This window comes from Mauremys mutica, chromosome 3, assembly GCF_020497125.1.
Source record: "Mauremys mutica isolate MM-2020 ecotype Southern chromosome 3, ASM2049712v1, whole genome shotgun sequence".
NCBI lineage: Eukaryota > Metazoa > Chordata > Testudines > Geoemydidae > Mauremys > Mauremys mutica.
Window position 1 is genome coordinate 193,106,642 of NC_059074.1, and position 22,372 is coordinate 193,129,013.

General features: G+C 41.1%; 1 protein-coding gene across 1 annotated transcript; it reads right to left on the bottom strand.

The window, feature by feature from the left end:
* Nucleotides 1-464: 464 nt before the first annotated feature.
* ETAA1 (ETAA1 activator of ATR kinase) lies at nucleotides 465-16,303 on the bottom strand. The gene is made up of 6 exons (XM_045011392.1): nucleotides 15,970-16,303; nucleotides 13,400-13,534; nucleotides 13,026-13,102; nucleotides 7,259-7,377; nucleotides 4,722-6,910; nucleotides 465-2,328 (listed from the first exon to the last, which is right to left on the bottom strand). Exons 1-6 carry the CDS (start codon nucleotides 16,157-16,159, stop codon nucleotides 2,213-2,215), a joined length of 2,826 nt encoding a protein of 941 aa, XP_044867327.1. The 5' UTR covers nucleotides 16,160-16,303; the 3' UTR covers nucleotides 465-2,212.
* Nucleotides 16,304-22,372: the final 6,069 nt, after the last annotated feature.

Consider the following 22,372-nt stretch of genomic DNA (forward strand, 5'->3'; position numbering starts at 1 on the left):
GTGTATGGCTAGTCCTTTGGGATCAGAAGAACCTTTTATTTGACGAGGACTGAAATATCTAAGGAAACTGCTTTTGTGACTTCATGTTAGCCAGTGTGGTGAAACAGAAGTTTACTTTTGTTGTAGGTTTGGTATATCTAATGGGAGAATAACCTCCAGTTTTGGGGTATAGCTTCCCTATTTCTCAGCAGTTTGTCCTGAATTTGGTGTTCTCAGTTATGACCCACAAAGGCATGGTTACAGCTGCTCCTTTTTTTTTTTTCCTGTGGAGTTTGCAAATTCTCTGCTTCCTGGTAACTTCTTATAAGCAGTTGGGTAGGAGGAAGGGGGCAATGTCTGGATCACAAGCCCTTGCAAAGCAAGGGCCATCTTTTTAAACAGCATAGCAAGTCAAAATGACAGTGATGTGTCAGCAAGGCTCCCAGTCTCACAGGGATTACTAAAAAACAGTATGTTCAAGAATATTTTAATTACAAGTATGTAACGGATACACAAACATTTGGACATGAAACATGAATAACAAAGATTAAAGTGACTTGCCTAAAGTGACAGATGAAATTCATGAGAAAAAAATCAGGTATTAACCTCAGGTTTCTTGAACCCCAGTCCAGTGTTTTAACCATAAGACCAGCCTTCCTTTTCTCATGCTTTGGAATATTCTTCACTAAAATTTACTTTTAGCCTGACAATTTTCTAATCACAGAACAAGATAGAATACTTAGATGTAAAAATTGCAAGTTTAATAATGGTTTACAAATATACAATATTTACATTTGTAAGTTTTACAAACCAAAAGCACAGTCTACAGGAGATGAAGACGTTGTGAGCCTTTGGCTACACTCAGCAAATTATTTATTTACATAACCAGATAATCAAATAATTTTTCATAATGTCATAAGTGATATCAAAACATTTTAAACTGAAAGCAGTTTTCTGTTGTGAAATGCCTACCACTTTAACCACACACATTTTACAATTTGAACTCATTCTCCATGTATATCTGTTAAAACAGAGCTTCAAAACTCCAGTTCATCAGGTCAAATTAGGAAGAGTATAGCATTGAATCCATCCTGTTTAAGTGCTTTACTGGCCAAGGGTTACACCAAAATCTATTTCAAACTGAAAACATAGTTGTGAAGTTTCAGGTATTTGAACACTGAACTGATTAAAGCAGTTGTAGTACAATCTTCCACATTGTGTATTTAATTCTAATCACATTTAACCAAATGAAGTCATACACATACAAGAGAACAGGCCAGATCATTAACTCAAAAAAATCTGTGTAATTCCATTGCAGTCAATGTAGCTATTCTGATTTACATCATTTGAGGATCTGGCCCAGTAGATTCCATTTTTCCTACACAGTTTGATAGTGGTTCAGTAAAGTAGCATTAGCTGCATTTTAATTAACCCCATAATACTTGTTTTTGGAAATGGGTGGCATAACCAGGAACCCCTTCAAAATGGTAGCCAGGAAAACAATACCTCCAACTCTTAATGGAAGAAACAAAAAAGTGTCTTTCAGTACGTCTTGATCTTACAGATTAGCTATCTGCTATGCTAGGTTCTTTCTTTACCACGTATATACTAGTCCATCACTTAAAAGAAGCAGACTGACAATGGACTCTCCAGATTGTGTGTATTTCCACTAATTTTTTGATGGCTGGACTTGTTCTAATCAGTGAGCACTAACTTCATCTTTTGGAAGCTGAATTTTTAGGCTCCCATCTCCATGAGTTAGTTTCAAGTTTATTAAAACCAGTTTGAGAACCACAGAGATATAATAAATGCACACACTAATGTTTCAGCCTACTCACTTCATGGATTTAAAATAAAAATCTTGCTGATAAGTGAGAAACAAAGAAAAACAATAGAAACATGTGAATGAACTTTATGCTGTATTCCTTTCTTGAACACTTTAAATACGATTCACATGAATTTTAAACCACACAATTGCAACATGTGACAGTACCAGTGTGTACACGATATTGAACTTCATTGTAATGGCTATTAAGACGCTTGGAGAAAACTGTTGTTTACAACTGTAAACTGTTTTTATAATTTAACATACACTCCAGCATCAATTTCTCATACAGAAGTAAAAAAGATCAAGATGAGGCATCATAGACAGAATTTTAAAAATAGTTCAGTCTTTATTACAATCATTTTCCTACCCAACAAATTAAATGGCAAAAAATCCAAACCAAAAAATTCAAGTATCTTTGAGACATGCCTGCATTCTGGATTTTCTTCGAGCAAGAGCTTCTTGTTTTTTCCTTTCAATTTCTTCTTGAGAACATTTTCTGTTTTTCTGTTCTATCACAAATGCTGCAAGTATAAAATATGCATTAGGGGCCTTCAAACTTGTTCAGTATGTATTTTTAGTTGTCTGTCTTCAGTGTCTGAAGATAAACAGTAGCAACACACTGGACTGACAAATGAGGAACCCAAGTTAAAAAATGGCCTACAAAACATAGTTGATCCTCAAGGCAGGAAGTGGCAAGATATTGTATTGCTGCTGAAGGCTACTTACTACCCAATGTACTGGGAAGCAGACATTTGCTTAAAGGAAATTTTATTGCTGCCCTTCAAGTGAACTTTACGACATCAGAAATCAATATAGAGACTACAATGGGGTAAGAAAGTTAAGGATACTGGAGTGAAAGGGGCTCTAAATCCAAGTGGGTTAGGTAGAGATCCTGGTATCAGATTGTACAGACACTGGGGTCAGGTATAGTACAGGCGTCAAACAGATAGGACCAGCGGGGTAGAAATAAGGTCAAACCCAACACAAAAAAACAGGAGATGGGGACATGATAGCTAAGCATAACATTTTATGTGTTTTCCTATAGAGCAGTAAATTAGAATGCACTAAAATCCTGGCCCCATTGAAATCAAACAAAAAATTCCCACTAAAGTCAGTATGACCAGGATTTCACCTATTTTCCTATTAACATAGCTTGGAATATGTGGCCTTTCACATTAGAGAAATAAGACAAAGGGCATAAAGTCAGTTAAGGCAACTACAAGTGTGGGTAAAAATATAAATACAAGTTTTGAGAGAGATGACTTGCCAAACTCTATACATATCTGTGGTTAAGGTCTCAGCACCAACGAGAGGGATGGTTATCCTTTCAGTGAGGATGGGAAATTTAGATTAAAATACAGAACTACCACCCAAAAAGAACTGAACGTAGTGCCACAGAGTACAAGATATTCTTGCCCAATTTCCTATATTTAATGACCAATGTATTCTGTCAAAAAGTCCAAACATTACTATCAAGGAAAGCTATTTACTCCTTGAGGTTAACGCTCCAAAAGGGCAAATCAGAAAGTGTTGCAGCAAGCAAATATAGTAATTCACACCAATTCCTTGGTAAAAGGAGACAAGATTTTCTTGTTGCTAAGTGCTAATGTAATTGAAACATTCACCGTCACTGTTTTGGAGACAGGCACTGTCAACCAATGACATCAAGGAGCTGAGGTTTCCATTAATTTTCTTCTATAGAACATATTCTAATAGTTTTTGGGAGATGTGGTTTTTTCTGTTTGTTTTGTAATAGTTTCTAAGACTGCTTCTTCCCACTTACCCACTGTCCCAGGTACGAAAAAAAGGAAGAAAAGGGCTGGAATATCGGACACAAAACAAAATAATCCATAACACTACTTGAATAAGTCAGTTGTTTGGCAAAGTACAGCTACCTCCAAATGCAGATGGTGTATGTTACAATGTGAGTGTTAGGTATTTTTGTAGCTGTGATTTCTGAACTTCGGCACTGACATGGTATGTTTTAAAGGTGAACTACAAACAAAACATCAGTATTCAGCTTCACCAAGATTTAATATTGAAAAGAAACTTCACAAAGCCATGCAGTGAACTAAAATCCTGAACTGACTGTTGGCTGGTTCCACGCCCAAGCATGTTTTCCTAGTAACTGGTTAGTGCCTGCAGCAAGCAGCTTTGGAAAAGGCTGGGTAAGCTAAAATAGGCTTGGGGACAGGGACAATGATACAAGAGCCAAACAGCTAGCCCACTCCCCCAGCAGCAACCAGTAGAAACCAACTGACAGACTTGGGAACAGAAAGGAGAGTGTAAGTTTTTTCGATTACATAGTGAATAGCCCACTTGGCTGGCAAGTTTGGGCACACAGCAGATACTGATGCAGGCCAAGGTTTTCCCAAGTGAGTAGTGACTGGGGTGCCAATTTCCAGGTGTCTAACTTGACACACTTACATTCATGCCCTGAAAATCAGGCTCCTTTAAAGTAACCAATCTTTGGCACCCCAAAACTGAGCCATCCCAAATCAATAGTCTCTTTTAAAAGTCTTAGTTGAAGTAAGTAGCATTTTAATTTGCAGTTCACATTTAAAATCAAACGTAAGCGTCAGAGAACAGTGACCAAGAAATGATGAGACATTCTGGCAATGCTGAAATATAGTGTGTCCAGAAGGGTCATCAAGATACCCTGGACTTATAGGTAGGGTCAAGTATTTTGGCAAATAGTAAGATGAGGAAGGGTTACCAAATTAGAATTTCATTTTTGAAAGAGAGATAAAGTAAAAATGTTTATTTTAAAATTGTCTCTTCATGCCTAGTTTGAGAAGACCAAATACTTAAGTTTATAAACAACATTTCAATACCATAAAGTTTGCTTTGATGTGATTTAACACCTTATCCCCCTCCCGCACCCCACCCAGGTTAGTATTAAAAAAGAAAATACCTGTTGTAGACTCTGCCAGAGATTCTGAAAGGTGCCTCTTAAAAGGTGGCTTTTGATTAATTTTTATCTTCCCATGCAAAGGGATGTTCAGTTGATTCTTGCTTTCTTCCAAACCCTGCTGCGTAGCTTTGATTCCAGAAGTGCGTCCTATACGTATACTGTTAGGATCCACATGAACAGCAACCTGGGAATTGCTAATCTTTTTAAATGTAAACTTTGAAGGCACAACTGACATTTTGTTCATACAACTGTTATTTTGAATCTTTCTTGTGTTGTGTGAAAGATCTTGGTTATATCCTCCATTAAAAGTATTAGTACACCCATTTGTTATGTTAACTGGGCCAATTTCCGAACTGAGGCTTCCTGCAGGCACAGAATTAGACCGATACCATTTTCCTGGAACACTGTTTGTAGTATTTGCAGAAGCAGCTTTATTATAGTTTTGGGAATGGGTATACCTGTGTTGTATAGGAACATTTGCCATCACAGCTATAGGATTTGCAGAATTTGTACAGTTCACTACATTTCCAAATGTAGTTAATCTGTCTGTAACCTTTGAGGAGTTTGTACAAGGAGTACCCACTGAGCTGGTGTCCTGGCTGGCACTGATTTTTTGTGCCAATGGGTGATTAGGCAGTCCTTTTTTAGATGCTGTGAAGCTGTTATCGGCATCAGATTTGGAAGTAATACTGGCTCCTTTTATAATTATTGCTCTTTTGTTTCCATGTTTAATGTCTTGGTTCTGAGTTTGTTTTTCTACATCATCACACACCTGATACAACAAATCATCATCTTCGCAGTTTGTGTCCCAAAGACTATCAGATTCACAAAACATATCTAAAACTTCATCAGGAAACTTAGGATCATTCCAATCATCAAATGACACAGAACATTTCTGAGGCATTTCAGCTTGTTTTAGGTTAGCCACACCAGTATAGGTCACCACCTTCACTAGATCATTAGGCTTAGTGTTAGTAGAAATGGATGACTGAGGGAAAATATTGTGTTTGTTATTTCCATATTTTCCAGTCTGTGTTCTATGAGGATTACAGTGTATCAAGATGGAAGAGGATCCTTTTACCGGAAAACTGGTGGGACCACATTTAGGCTGAATGCATTCCATTCCATTCTTAAGGTCAGATTCCACTGAAATAAGAGAAGTATCATCAGAAACTTTGTTTTGGGCACTTTTCCAAGTGGAATTTATTGTATAAGTTTTAACATCATGCTCCATAGGTAAAAAACCAGTCTGTACCTTTGAATTTTCCATCTCGTTATTTGGTTTCTGGAAAGAAAGAGATTTTGCAGCATCTTGTATTGTTTTACTATTTTGTTTCAGGGGTGCATATTGAATACTGTTGGATTTGGATGAAAAACTTACACCAATTACAGAATTAGAAGTATTTGTTCTTTCCTTAGTTTTACTAATGCCATTGAAAGCATGTGTGCTTGGCTTTTTAGGAGCTGATAAAGCTTTTTCAGGCGTACTAATCTGCATTACAAAGGAATCATCTGCCAATAAATCAATATCCCAATCATCAAAGTCATCATGAGCTACTTCAGCAGGCTTACTAGAGATCAATGATTCTATCTTAGAAGATGTTAAACTTAGTTTTGGCAGCAAAGGAATATTCTTAGTTTCAGGAGCTGCAATCTGGTTCACACTTTCTGATGCACATGTTGAACCTTGCATCTGGCATATCTCTTCAGCAATGTGTTGCTTGGTTACTGTACTTTCCTTAAAAGTGTGCTTCTCCTCCACCAAGGGGCTTTTGGGGCTTTCATGGAAACTATTGTTTAGGGAAATAGCTGATAGGCCTTGGCTCAACTGTCCACTACATTTTTGGGTAGAGCAATCAAAAAGGGCATTAAGGGCCACTTCGGCCTCAAGGTCTAAAGACTTCTGGCTGCTAGTTTGACATTCTATAGCAGGGATGCCAGTGCTCTCTTTAACTGGCTTCAAGGACAGAACAGTAGGTGTTTCAGAATCTTCATCAAGGAATGACTGCAGATTTTTCATCTGTGCATCATCTTTATAATTATTTAAAGTCTCTGCCTCTGCAGTAGTCTGAATAAAACCATTGCATTGATCATCTTGCTCCTTGACTGTATCTAGCTCTACCTGGTTTCTATCAAATTGCTTAGCCAACTTCATTAGTTCCTCTTCAGTATTTTTTATTTTATGATCTCTAAATGGAAAAATAGAAAAAAGTCAAAAATACTGAAGAATACTTTGCAAAGTGAAACCAGTTTACTCTCTAGTTTAACAAATGTATCTACATAGGATATGATTAAAAATCTCTAAACAAGCATATATAATTAATGTAACTGTCAAGATCTATCCCTTTACTGCGACCAATGATCATCTCATTTTAAAAGATTACTACGTAAAGAATAAAAATATTAACATGTATTGACCCTGCTAATGTACAGATTATTCATTAATCCCATAAATTCATGGATTCAATGAAATGCTGCTTCCTTTACATGAAAGCATAACTTCTTCAATGTATACGTTAAAGTGAATTAGAACTTACCGTGTACCATTTAATTTTGTCCTAGTTCGCACTTTTACTACTCCAGGTGTACAGGGAATAGCATCCTCACCAATCCACATCCCTAGAAGAGATCCCTCAGAACAGCCTGTTTTTTCATCCTGAACAAGTAAGATTAAATTGGCACTATTTAGCAATTTGATTTAAATTAAAGATTTCCCTACACACACAAGTTGCACTGGTTTAACTTAAATCAGTTTTAAAACAGATAAAACTGATACAAACCTGGCTATGAACTAAAGGCACAAGCTAAATCAATATAAACCAGGTTTAAATCAATGTAAGATTTCACACACAAAGTTGAATGAAATTAACTACACCAGTTTAAAAACCACAACTTTAATTAAAGTGGTGCTACTTTATATGTGGACCTGGTGTAGGATATTACTATATTAACAGACAAAGTACCAAAGTGAAAGATTACAATAAAATATTCTGCAATGTTCAGTTAGCAAACTTTATTTTAGTCTACTAATAAAGCTACCTAAGATGTGCTCTCTTTGTTTACCTATTAAAACAGTGCGGACAACTTACAGAAATTCAGAAAATCATATTGAAGATGTCTCTTGAACAGGAGCAAATTTTGAATTCTTCCATTACACCACTGTCATCATATTAAGATATTTCAGATAAATAAGTAGCAATAAACAGAATTTAGAACTTAAATAAAGATTGGTCCAGAGCTCTAAAGTTCAGATTTGCATCTGAACTCTCTCAAAGTTCTTAGGTATACAGATCAGTGAATGTGATTCATGGATACTTATAAACAACTAAAAAGAATGAAGATGCAGAATTACTCTATATAAGCAAGAGGAAGTGACTTGAGTTTTATTGACCAATATTGGAAAAGAGCTTTTATTTTAGGGAAAAAAGTGATACTACCAGCAAAAGGTAATCCAAACACTGTGAAAAAGTGTGAATAAGAAGCCGTAGTCCAAGACAAGACTATAAATGGTGCAAGAGAGAGCAATAACTTACACCACAAAAGGGGAGGTACAGTTAATTGTTTCTTTAATAATGACTTTGAAACCCCAGACTGGAAGATTTTTTTCCAAATATTTTGCTATAGCTTTGAAATACAGAAACCACTTTAAATGGTGTCAAATAAGTAGGCACGTTTTTGCCTGCTGAAGATTACATAATTGTGTCAGGAAAAGACAGATTTTCTTATGGGTCTTATGCTTCAGTAAAAGATGGCCCTGTTGTTAGAATAGCATCTTGTTTACTTTGTCAAATTCCTGGCTCTGGATGACAATTACACAGGTACACTGGCATCAACCATGAAAACTGACTAGGATTACAAACTCAGACATTACTAACTTCATCTACTAGAATAACCAAGCAATTTAATTATATCAATGCTATTGCACAGTCTCTCCTCATCTTAATCTTGTATGGTTCCTGCACTTTGCTAGTCTTTATTTCAAGATAATTAATATTTTAAGGGCAAAATAAGATTAATTGTCTTCTTTCCATGGTTAGACTGCTTCTTTCAACAACAAAAAATAAAAAGGAATAAGACTGGAATGGCAACACAAAATGAATAAAGTATTTTAAATTGTTAACAGTTACTATATTTCCAGGATTTTGGATTTCCAGTTGAAACAGCAATATAAAAAGTTGACAAGATTAACAGTCGCTCAACTGTTACTATTTATAGTCAGTTTACATCAGTAAACTGTACTAAATTCTGTACATTAGATATAAACAAAGTATAAAAACGAAGTATTCTTGAAAGCCCATTCATGTTTAGCAGAATACTAACAACTTATCTATGAATACTGCTTTTTAGAAATGTAACTTTAAGAAATCAAAGCCAAAAGGTATTCAGAAACTGGACCATCCTTTCATTTAATCTGATTTACACAAATAATGTAATATTATGTACCTTTAGAAAGATGTTGGGAATACACAAAAGGATACAATTTATAAAAATGTTCAAAGGGAAATGGCAAAAATTAAAACAAATCTGACATACAAATTTAAATTGACTTCAATTTTGATATTCTTTTTTTAATCTCAAACTCTGCAAGCTCCTGCTTGCCACTGTCTTTTCTCTATTAGGTGAGCTACTCCTTCTAGCCAATTTACAAGATTAAAATGTAAGAGGCCACATACTCACCTGGTATAAACTGTCTTAATAGAGTTATTTACACCAGCTGAGGATTTAATCCTGAGAGTGCAATGTGCTGGCTATCTTATAACCACCAATTATGAGATACTCAAAATTCTAGTTTCAGACTTGTTTAAGATATGAATAATAATAATAATATTTATCTTTTACTGTACTGTACTTCTTGTAACTTTGCATTCACAGGAAATTCAGACTTGATGGTACCTTTTATGAGTCTGTGGCCAGCAGAGAACTGCAAGTTGTATGATTTTCTTGCTGATCCAACTTTTTAATTTTAATTGCAGAAATATTATTGTAATGAACTGAGCTGCATGGAGAGTCTGAAAAATTATCCCAAAGGCAGGCCTCTGAGCACCATAATTGGCTTCAACAGGCAAAGTAGTCTAAAAGAGAACCTTATGGACATCTAAGAAAACAAGCAAGCGTCAGAAAGAGAGAAAAATAAAAATATAGAGAGGTGGCAGAGGGAGGCAAGGTAAGGAAACAAACTGAGAACTTTGTAAAAGGAGGGAAGGAATAAAAGCAAGTTACACAACAGAAATAAGAAGGAAACTGGTTATAAAAAGGAAGGCAAAAGTAACTCTTCCAAGTAATTTCAGAACTCATAATCTGGGAGCAGGATCAGTCTCTAAAGCCAGGAACACATTTAATCATTTGGAGAACTAGGCATTTACAGCTATGGCATGGATGTGTGTTTGGAAAGCTAGAACTAACCATAAGCAGAGAACACTATGATTTAACAAAAAGGAGGGTACAAAAACCTGAAAGCTATGGTTACTTGCATTGTGTTGGCATGGTAAATGAAGAGAGGAACCACCTAGTAAATACGATATGCCTAAAATTATACATTTGAAATTAAGTGGTTGAAATAGAACATGCCACTGCATTTTTCAGAAGAAATAGATCACTATCACTCCTTTTGAAGCTAACACCTTGCCACTTTGTGTCGGGGTGGGACACGAGGGTGAGGACGTAAAGGTTGCGGAGCACGAGCATGTACAGATGTTTTCTTGGCACGGTTCAGAACCAAACCGGCTGCAACTTGTGCAGCTGGCTCACGGTAAAGGGGCAGGATGTCCGAGAAGGTCCATGGGGCAGGGTCCTGATGAAAAGGTCCGGTGGGCCTGGGCTGGAGGGTGGGCAGGGCATGCCTTCTCTCAGGACCTGGTCTAGGAAAACCCGAGCAGTGGGCAGTAAAGCGGCCCTCACCTCCTGAAGTACGCGCTGGGGAATACGAGGCCTGGAGAACCCCATGCACTGAGCAAGCTTCAGGGGATCCAGCCAGTCTCCCTGATCGTAGTCCAGGAGGTCTCTGACTCTGGTGACTTCCAGCAGGACTAACCTCTGGCGCACTGAGAGAGACTCCGCCACTTGCACACGGAGCGGGGGGTTGTGTAGAGGGGTTCCGGGAGGAGATCTGCCCCCTTGGTGGCCGCCACAGACCTGGTCACCGAGAGCAGTTTCCAGGTCCGGAGGTGGTCCTGGTAGAAGACCAGCAGCCCAGAGAGGTCTTGCGGAAGACCTCTTGGATGGAGATAAAGGAGCTGCCAGTCGTATCGGACCCCTTGGAAGCTGTGCAGAAGGCATGTGCCAGTACACTCCACGCTGGACTACCTGCACCGTAAAGGAGCCTCTGCAGGGCCTGGAGGCAGAAGATGTGGACCTGAGTGCCTGGAGGAGGGAGGGCAGGGCCTGGAGAACCCCTGCAGGGACCCAATCCTGGTCAGAACTCCAGAATCAACGTTCGGAGGTTGCCCAGGAAGCCCAGGGCCAGGACCTGGGTGTTGAGCCGGTGCCAGAGCATGGACAGGACTAGCTGATTGAGCACCAGTGACCTCCCTTGGAGGGAGAGGCACCAGAGTAGTCCTGTCCATCTCCAGAGCCGCTCTACCACCTGCCCTCTAAACCTTGCCAGTTCTCCGGCGGTGACAGATGTGTGGCAGAAAGGTAAACGTCAAGACAGAGCAGCGGACCCGTGCTTCACCAGATGGCCTGAAGCGCAAGTGGGAGGGAGCTCACCTGCCACCCATCCCCAACCACCAGGCCAGAGGTCTTGACCCGGGCGGAGGAGGCTGCCGAGTAGATGGCCTGGCAAGCCTCCACCCGCACCAAGTCATCCGGGTCCTGAACCATGAGGAGCACATCATCGGCGTACGCCAACAGGACCAACTGCAGCTCTGGCTCTTGCAGCACCAACCCCATCGGCCTCCAGTGGAGGAGACAGAGGATGGGCTCGACCACCAGAGCGTACAGCTGGCCTGAGAGGGGGCACCCCTGCCGTACTCCCCACCCGAGGCTGATCGGCTGGATCATGGTCCAGTTGAGCCTGACTAGACACACTGCGGAGACATACAGCACCTGGAGAAAGCCCACAAACTGGGGTCCGAAGCCGAACGCTCGTAGAGTGCCCAGGAGATACCCGAGGTCCACCCTGTCGAACGCCTTCTCCTGATGCAGGGACAGAAGGGCAAACGACAGACCATCCCTACACCTGAGCCCCGATAAATCCTGGACCAAATACAGATTATCAAAGATGGTATGGCCTGGGACAGTGTAGGTCTGGTCGGGGTGGACCATGCCAGCAAGGACCCCTGCCGCAGCAAGATGGCCTTCGCTATGACTTTGCAGCCCGTGCTGAGGAGCAAGATGGGATGCCAATTCCAAAGTTTGCGGGGGAGGGCTTCCGAGAACTCAGCCAGAGTGAGAGGCAGCTCTAGCCAGTCTCGGTCACCTGCGCTGACCGTCGGGAGTCCGTCCCAGAGCACTCTGCAAGCGTCAGGATCGGTCGGATCCGAGAAGAAAAGGTCTGCGTAGAAGGCCCTGGCCCTCCCGCACATCTCCACCAGATCCGTGAGGGGGGCAGGTGACATGCTTCTTGGCCCCACTCCTTTTCTCCAGGGCGTAGAAGCGGGAGCTGCGATCCATCTCCCGAAGGTGGTGGATGTGGGATCGGACAAAGGCATCTTGGGCCCGATGGTCCTCGAGGGCCCAGAGCTCCTCCCACTTCTCCCAGCATGCCCTGCAGAGGGATGGATCCCCAGGGCTGGTGGCGAGACACCTCTCCAGCTCTAAGACCTCCCATTCCAACTGCTCAATCACTGCATCCCTCCGTCAGCTGGCGCCCCGGGTGTAGTCACGGCAGAAGAGCCAGGTGTGCACCTTCCCCACGTCCCACTACTGCCACGCCGAGGGAAAGGCGCGCCTCTGCCCTCGCCGGGCCAGCCGGAACTCCCAGAAGGACACCATGAAGCCCACATCCTCCAACAAGCTGTTGTTAAAGTGCCAATGGGCCAGCCCCAGCCTCTCTGAGCAGAGAGGGTAATTTTTACACGGGTAATTTTTAAACCCAAAAATCAATGTATGAATTCAAAGATCTGACAAAAAGAATCAAAATAGTCAAATGTTATGCTTGTGATTTTAAATTCAACGTGACAAATATGCTAATGCAAATATTAGAAAAACTAAGAATCTCAGTCTTTTACTATGCGAAAGAGATTATGGAGACTAACCAACTGCCTTTTCCTCTGGTTTGTCGACATAGACCATTACAGCACCGTTTTTAACTTTTGATTTTTGCATAAAGTACAAAGTGTTGCTATAGGAAATTATAATTACCTGTGGAGCAATACGATTAACAATATCTGAAATGTCAACTGTACATCTACTGGTAGCCTGTTTCTTTCTTTCATTACCTACAAAAGAAAAACCTCTGTATAAACTGTCAAACACGACAAACCCATTTCACATACAACTGCTAAATTCAAAATTGTATTAAGTGCTGTATCACAGTATTTACTGTAATGTCAATAAAAAGCCAGCCAGCCATACTAAGAAATGGCATTAAAAATGGATTTTACTGATAAAGAGTGCTTCTGTAGTGAAGAAAAAAAAAGTTCAGACATCTACAGTGTACTCCAACTATACATTTCAAATGGCCATTTACTTTCTAAAAAGCACACTAGAAATAAGAACTCTTTGGTAATAGTTACCTAGTTTGTGTGTAATTGGCGAATGAGGATCCCAAAATATTTCTTGCTGTATATCAGTATCATTGGCTGGAGAACTGAAGGTAGGTAACCTTGATCTGCTATTTAATCTCTTCGGAGTCTTATATAAACATGATTCTGTGTGAACAGAAAGTAAGATTTCCCATATAAGAAATCAGCACTAGTAAAAATATTATCATTGAATTTAATATCAAAACAGACCCCATGGATCAAGTTTTATAACCTGCAAGATGAAAGAAATTATATACAATCATTCCTTAACAATTTTTCAATTTAGACGTAAACTAAATTTTTCATGATTACATATTAAGTTCAGAATATGACTTGTCAGCTGCATTACTGCAGATAGAACAGTAAATCCATTTTCAAAATGTACTGCAGGATTCAGAACGCAAGATATTCAGCACCTAGCAGTAAGAATGAAAACTATCAAACAATAGGTCAAAATAGTGCATTGCACCACCAGTGGAATCTGATCATAAAAGTCATCTTAACCAAAGTGATAGGAGATCTTCTGGTAGAACAGATGCTCCTCCGTCTTTTTCTTTCCCTCCACTGGGATAGGAGTTTTGTGACCTTACACTGTAGTGATCTCTGGCTACAATTTCACCCCCTCAAATCCATCAGCAGTCAGTCTAAGTTCTAACTTACCCCTGGAGACTGGCTGTGCACAGCAGTCCCAGGACTGGGAATATGTTCTCCACCCCACTGCCCCTTGACACTGTGTACAGTTCAACCAAACCCCAAAATCTGACCCTATCATTGTAACATTAAGGTAATTCTAGAGTGCCCTTTGTCTTGTCCTATAGGGCAGCTCTTATAACCCAGAATCACTATGCATTTTCACATATAATGGATAAAAACAGGTCATAAGTGTGTAAAGACAGCTTGCCATGATTAGCTATGACTCCACTGAAATAAGCAGAACAGAGTACATGAAGTGCAATTTGTTGCATCTGCCTTTTTAAAATGAACTTGGCAGTGTGGATGCAGCCTACAGATAAAGGAATTTTAAAAGACAGTACTACTAAATTTAAATAAATATATTTGGTTTTGGAAAAGATGTAGTTAGAATTCAAACATTTGTCGCCTCTTAAAAATGAAGAAATCCTTAATCATTCATTCAAGTTTCAAATCCAAAAGGTATTAGCACAGAGAAAGGATTGCCTTTCCCTGCAGGAAACATTCCTTTCTGGTTGATTTGGATCAGTTTTGACAAAACTGGAAGGAACTGAATGTGCATAAGGAGTGGGATTGGGAGAGGTGTGGAGGCACAAACAGGCCTCCATTTAAAAAATATTAGGCCCCAATCCTACAAATTATTCCATATGAGTTCTGCAATTGTATGAAGTTCTACTAAAGGTAATGGGGTTCTGTGTGAGCATAGAATAAATTACAGGACCACGACCAAAGTTATTTAAATGTTTTCTCGCTTAGTATTAAACAACATTGAAATTGAAAAGTGGAAAGTCCCTTGACTTAGAAAAGAAAGAAAAAAATAAATGGAACTTCAGAAGAAAATTCTATAGCTGCATGACACAATGCACTGATGAAAATAAGTCACCAGCAGTCAGATCACACACAGAGGTTTTTAATACTGGATTCCCTATTTGTACAGATGGAAATGTTCTGCTTAAAAAATGATGGCATGATCTGCTCCAAGACAACAGAGAGATGCTGCTTAAGTATTCATATATGAATTATGATAGAGTCCATTCTTTCCTGCAGTCGAGAGAAAGATTCAGAAGACAGATGAAACCTTTAGGAAAAGGGTCTCACATAACCAGAGTATGTGTGTTGTGCAACTGAACTTCAGTTACCCAGTTTAGGCAGCGCTGCAAATTACAAGTTTAGGTCTAGCCTGTAAATTTCTAAGACAATCCAATCCTCAAAACAAAAATGCTGCAAACACCAACACCAGTTTTTAACTTTTTTGTTTACAACAAATCCTTGTGCTTCAGTGAATTGCAACTGTCTGGGAAATAACAAGGCTAACTGGGCCAGTTTCCCCATCAGTCAATAAGCTCTTTCAGAGCATCAGAACAAACGGAACCTTATAATGGGAACCAAACTGATGTAATTTGGAAAAAAAAAAAAAAAGAGAAGAGATACCCCCTCTTCTCGGGCCAGCCAACCTGTTTGATGCCTTATACACACACCCCAGCCCGTTACAGCGTGAAAACACCAAGCTTAGCAGTTACTGACTTGCATTAAACATACAGCACCTAGCACATTAGGGGCCTGCTCTCAGTAGGACAAGCCTTTGCACAGCTGACAAGTTAAGGTGTGTGGGGGGCGGGGAGGTGAAAACGGGATGGAAGGGTGGGGGGGGTCCCTCTGTGTGCCCCAGGAGGCTTTAGGGAGTGGGTATCGCTTGTGGGAATACGGTTGGGGCGCCCCTCCTGGGGATCCGCTCCCACAGGGTTGTGGGGTATCTCAAACTGGGGGAGCCCGTCTCTGCAGAGTGCTGCGCCGTATCCCCGCACCCCGGGGCGGGAAGCAGTAACCCCCATGCGGGGCGGGGCGGCCCGGCCTGGCTCCTCGGGCCTCACCCTCCGCCTTGTTCTTGCTACTGGGATCGGCAGCGGCCGCCGCCGCCCCTCCATCTTCCGGGCCCCCAGCGCCGCTTTCCCCAGCAGCCGCCGCCACCCTCCGCCTGCTGCACCTTCCGCCGCCCCGCGTCTCCGGGGCCGGGGACCTGAGGCGGAGCTTGTCACCACCCTTCCGCCGTCTGCTAGCCATGGCGCGCGGCCCGGCGGCTCAGCATGGCGGCCCCCAACCGGCCGCTCACGCCGCCGCCGCCATCTTCCCCAGCGCCGCGAGCTCGCCCCGGCCCGGATTGGTCGAAATCAGCTCGGCTGGGGCCGTGATTGGTCTCGAGCGCACAGAAGTGCGGACGCGGCAGGGAACTATAACAGCAAGCGAAGCAGCGCTCAATAGAGGCGGTTCCTTCTGCACAATACAGACCCCTCCCACTCCCCCTTCACTACAGAGTCCTCCCTTCATATCCCTCCCACTGCCCTCTCATTACACCACTCCCCTCACTACAGACCCCTCCCACTGCCCCCTCATTACACCCACCCCTCCCACTACCCATCCGTTACAGACCCCTCCCACTGCCCCCTCATTACACCCACCCCTGACTACACACCCCTCCCACTGCTCCCTTATTACACCCACCCCTGACTACACACCCCTCCCACTTCCCATCTACTACAGACCACTCCCACTGCCCCCTTATTACACCCTGCTCTCCTCATGACAGACCCCTTCCCTCACTACAGATCCATCCCACTGCCCCCTCATTACAAACCCCTCCTTTAACGATCTTGGGGTTCATTACATAACAAACTAGTGAATGAAACTTTATTAAAACAAACTAGAAAGCATCTCTGGTGAACTGCTGCATGCAGCCGTGTGGTATTCCCAACCCCATGGGTGCCAGGTTTGTATAATTTTTGATGGTGCCCAGAACGGGTCCAAGCAGAACTGTCCCCACCATAGGATGGACTGGGGCAACTGGCCTGGGCCCCGTGCTTTGGGGAGCCCTGCCCTTCAGGGGGATACAGGGTCCAGGCAGAGCTGTCCCGTCCATAGGACGGACCAGGGCAACCACCCCAGGCCTTGTGCTTCAGGGGGATGTAGGGTCCAGGGCAGCCTGGGGGCTTAGTTGGGGGCCTGGTGCTGGCAGCAGTGAGTGACCTGGCCCCGTCTACTCTGCTCCATTCTGCCCTGCCCCGCCGGCTCCTGGCATGGCTCGAGGGAGGGGGTGGAAGCCAGAAAGAGGCGAAGTGGAGGCTTGGGGGAAGGTGTGGAATGGAGGTGGGTCACTCGCTCTTGCCAGTGCCAGGCCCCTCACTAACCCCAGGCCACTCTGGACCCTGTGTCCCCCTGAAGTGTGAGGCCCCACAAAGCATGGTAAGCCCAAACAAACATTGGTGGAGCTGGGCCTATGTTCCTAAATATTGGTGGAGCACGGGCTCATATAACTCACAGCCTATGCCCAACCCCTGCCTCTGAGGCACATCTCCAAATGCCTATGTTCATAATAGGGTCCCTTATGAGGGAGCATTTCTAAATTATAATCTTCTACAAACATATCTCTACATCTCCCCTCACTACAAACTCCTCCCACAGGCACGCCTTTCACTACAGATCCCTCCCACTGGCCTTCCCCTCACTACAGACCCCTCCCACTGCCCACCCCCTCATTACACACCCCTCCCTTCACTTTATTAGGAATCATATTGTGTGTAGTGATTTGAATAGATCTCTCTGTCTTAGGTATTTTAAGGTACCTGTTATCTAAGCACTTAGGAAATAGGTAGAGGTATTTAGTGGCTGGGTGCACTAGCTTTGCCAGTGTGAGCTCAAATTTTAGATTGCCAGCTGTGCCCTGTGTAACTGTGGTTCTCCAGTGTCTAACCAAGCCAGACAGTGAGTATGAATGTTCTTACTAAGCAAGTAAATTTCTTGTAATGTCTTGTATGTCATACATCACAAGCTGGATACTTCTTTGTGACAACTCTTCCGACCCCACCTCTACTGCCTGCAAAAAATTAAATCGGAAGTATAAGCATATCTACCAAACATACAGTTCAAGGAATAAATTGCTTGTATTTTGGTGGAATGTCCAGTTAGGATTTCATTTAATCAGTTTGGAATAATCTTTTTAAAAGGATCAGTTTCCTTATAGTGCAAAACTAGTGGATGTTAGTTAAGGGTCTGGAATATGAAAAGTTTAAAACCTTTAAAAGAGTGATTCCCCAGCACTGGTTGGGTAAATTGTGAATGCTTCCATTCCCACCCTATGCCCTAGGCAAACAATGTTTTTTTTCCCAGTTCTCCAGTCTCATGAGCACAATTAAAACCAATGGAAAGCTTTTAAGCAGAGGAACAATAAGTACCGTATTATGTATCAAATGAAAAAACATGTATTATGTGTATGGTTAAGGTTGCATACTTAATTTCAAAAACTTGGGACATTTAAAAGTTGAAGTTCTCTGGACAACTCAGTTACATTGCACATACTGAATATAAAGTGTGGCAAAAAGTTTTGTTGGGTTTTTTTAAAAAAAGGTTCCTAATGTTAGGCTCCAAAATCTATATTTAGGCATCTAAAATAAGGCCCCAGTCTTGGAATCAGATCTATATGGCAGACACAGGCATAAGTCCAGAGTAAAGCTATTTAAAATTTTTTTGGCCCTCTGCTTTAGCATATCCATTTTTAAAATCCATTATGCTTCATATGGGTGCAGGAGTTGCCTGTGTGGCTCTATTAAGATGTACATTGAAAATGTGTTGCATGCTTTTTGGTTTGGAGAAAAAAGAAAAATGAGAAGATGCTCTATATACCTTAATATGTATTAACTAAGGCTGTCAAGCAATTAAAAAATTAATAGTGATTAATTGTGCAATTAATCGCATTGTTAAACAATAATAGAATATCATTTATTTAAATATTTTGGATATATATTTTCAAATATAATTATTTCAATTACAACACAGAATACAAAGTGTACAATGCTCACTTTATATTTTGATTATCAGCATGGAAGCATGTTCTCTGGAATGGTGGCCGAAGCATGAAGGGGCATATGAATCTTTAGTATATCTAGCACGTAAATACCTTGCAACACCAGCTACAAAAGTGCCATGTGAACGTCTGTTCTCACTTTCAGGTGACATTGTAAATAAGAAGCACTCAGCAGTATCTCCCGTAAATGTAAACACACTTGTTTGTATTAGCAATTGGCTGAACAAGAAGTAGGACTGAGTGACTTGTAGGCTATAAAGTTTTGCATTGTTTTGTTTTTGAGTGCAGTTATGTAAAACAAAATCTACATATGTAAGTTACATTTTCACAATAAAGAGATTGCACTACTGTACTTATATGAGGTGAATTGAAAAATACTATTTCTTTTATCATTTTTACAGTGCAGATCTTTGTAATACAAAATAATAATGTAAAGTGAGCTCTGTACATTTTGTATTCTGTGTTGTAATAGAAATCAATATATTTGAAAATGTAGGAAAACATCCAAAAAATAATAAATTTCAATTGGCATTCTATTGTTTAACAGTGCGATTCATCGTGATTTTTTTTTTAATCACAGTTAATTTTTTTGAGTTAATCGCGTGAGTTAACTGCGATGAATCAACAGCCCTAATTTGAACCCAAGCACACCTTGGAGGGTTATAATTTGCAGCTATAACAAAATGCTGTCAGAAGCAAAAGTTATTTACTAGAGAGTGCAATGAGTTGAAGTACACTGTTTTGCTGTATATTGATAATAGTATTTTGGAGAATTACAAAAGAATCTGGCAAATTGAGACTGTTAATCCACAAATCTGAAAAGTCTTACCAAAAACCTTGCTGTCTCACCCCACTTCTTACTGACGACCTAGTGACCACTGCAGAGTACTGTAATGAGGTTGTATTACTTCATACTACAGTTCATTTACTAGTATATGCTGAAGTATTGTCATAATTAAAACTAAATTACACCTGTCAAATTAAATGAGCACTGTGAATTTTCTGATGCAGTTTCCTTGATTCCCACCCTCCCGTAGTGTTTGTTCACTTACTAGCTAATTCACAAAATGTGATTATTCACATTGCATCTATTAGACATTAGTGAGGTTTTACCCTTACAGTAAAATGACTTTAAAAAGAAAATGTCATGATGTACAACTTGTTCTGCATGAGTGATCTTGTTACATCAGTCTCAACATATGCAAAGTTGAGTTTCCAAGAATTGGGGGTGGGAGAGGGAAGGGATTCTTATGCAGTAAAGCTGAACAGGTCTATGAAGGAAAAACAGTTTCCTATGAATTAAAGTAGCATGTGTATCTTATTGCACTTTGAGAAATCAGCTCTGAGCCTGATTCTGATTATTCAGTTAAGAAATGTAGTAGTGGGAGTCTGTGATGTTGAAAGGTTTCTCTGTGGAGTGATAGCCTCAAGGAGGAAGGAGTTTGAGTTTCCTTGTCATGATACTAGCAGTTGGATCATGGCTAATTGTGGTAAGGCTCTGTTCCAGGGAATAGCAACAAAATCTTAGAGCTGTGCTGCTAAGTTCTGAGACCTAGTTCCAAATCAAGAGGGATAAATAATGGAGGCGACTGAATGAATAATAAAGTTATGTGAGTTTTAATAGTGTGCTGTCTGAGAACTTTTAGAACATTTTTTACAAGAGACAAAGAAAATCTTTTAAGGAGCTAAAATAAAAACAAATAGACTTGAAGACCAGAGGAGATTCATAATGAAACCCAAAAAATATAACATGAGCCTTGAAAATATGAGTGGAAAACACCTTCTTGTCTAAGATGCTTGTGGAAAAGAGCACAGAACCTTAACTGAAAATGTTTGTTTTAAGGCTTATGAGGAAAGATGTACATGTGATAAGTGCAGTATTTCAAAATCTTCTAACAAATTAAATTAGTCCAGTTAACAAAGGCATGACAGTGACTTCAGATTATAGCTCAGTTTCCATTGTAAACCTGATTTTGACCTTCACAGGCCAACTAAATTTGAAAACACCCTAAATCCTCTTATTTTCAGATAACTTCTGAGAGAGAGAGAATCATAGAATATTAGGGTTAGGAAGGACCTCAAAGCAGGACCAATCCCCAGACAGATTTTTTACCTCAGTTTCCTAAATAGCCCCCTCAAGGATTTGAACTCCCAACCCTCGGTTTAGCAGGCCAATGCTTAAACCACTGAGTTTTCCCTCCTCCGAATTATGCTGTTGTGTTTGCCAGAAATGGAACCCAGGTCAACTGCTTGGAAGGCAGCTATGCTAACGACTATACCACCAACGCAAGATTCTGAAGTTGATTTGACAGACTAATTCTGCTATATATGATTTTGAAAAAAATTGATGTCAATTTAACTTTGTGAAAAATCTTCTAACTTCTTCTGTAAAAATATGTTTAATCTAGTTAGGAACTTCAGATTTGACCAACTTTATCAGAATGATGAATAATACAAAATTTGTGTAGATGTTAACTATGTAGATTTGTGAAACCCTTACTGCTCTGCCTGATTCGAACAGAGGTCACAAACGTCACCGAAGTCCAGGGTGAGTTTGAAAGCCACATCAGACAAACCACATAGGTTTAAGGCAAATTCTGTTTGTGCAGTTCATGGTGTATGTGAAGTTTGTTCCCATCTGTCTTAAGACTCTCTAAGGCACCTGTCACTTTCAGATAAATAGCTCATTCAGATTCAAGGGGTAAAATACCGGCTCTTGAATTTTGTGATTGATATCATTAAGGTCAGGATTGCACATACGGAGTTATATACTTTGTTGGCAGGGAACTTGATTCAGACATTATATTGTCTTTTTTCATAGAGCAGCTTGTATTGTTTTATACTACTGTATATCTATAACTATAGTAAAATATTGTCTCGCTCTAATAAAATAAAATATAAGATACAGCAAGTGTCCACATATCAGTTCTATTATAAAATACTGGCTTTACCACATAGGATAAGATTAGTGTCCAAAAACAGGCTACTCATTCTGATCTTCCTGATTCTGCTATCTTTCTAACCTTAAGGCCAGATTCATTGCATGGAGCTAGGGTTGCCAACTTTCTATCTGGACAAAACCGAACACCCTAGCCCCGCCCCTTCCCCGAGACCCTGCCCCCCTCACTACATTCCCCTCCCTTGGTGGCTCGCTCTCCTGTACCCTCACTCACTTTCACTCGGCTGGGGCAGGGGCTTGGGGTGCGGAAGGGGCTGAGAGCTCTCACTGGGGGTGCGGGATCTGGGGTGGGGCCTGAAATGAGGGGTTCAGGGCGTGGGAGGGGGCTCTGGGCTGCGGCAGAGAGTTGGCATGTGGGAGGGGGTACAGGCTCTGGGCTTTGGGTATGGGCTCTGGGGTGGGGCCAGGGATGAGGGACTTGGGGTGCAAGAGAGGGCTGTAGGTTTAGGGAGGCTCAGGG

What these genes read in the sequence shown, in the direction of transcription:
- ETAA1 (XM_045011392.1), bottom strand. Translation starts at nt 16,159, where the DNA reads ATGGCTAGCAGACGGCGGAAGGGTGGTGACAAGCTCCGCCTCAGGTCC. An exon ending in TTAATCGTATTGCTCCACAG is followed by an intron (nt 7,378 to 13,025) that starts GTAATTATAATT and finishes TTACTTGTTCAG; the next exon opens with GATGAAAAAACAGGCTGTTC. An exon ending in ACAAAATTAAATGGTACACG is followed by an intron (nt 6,911 to 7,258) that starts GTAAGTTCTAAT and finishes TTTTCCATTTAG; the next exon opens with AGATCATAAAATAAAAAATA.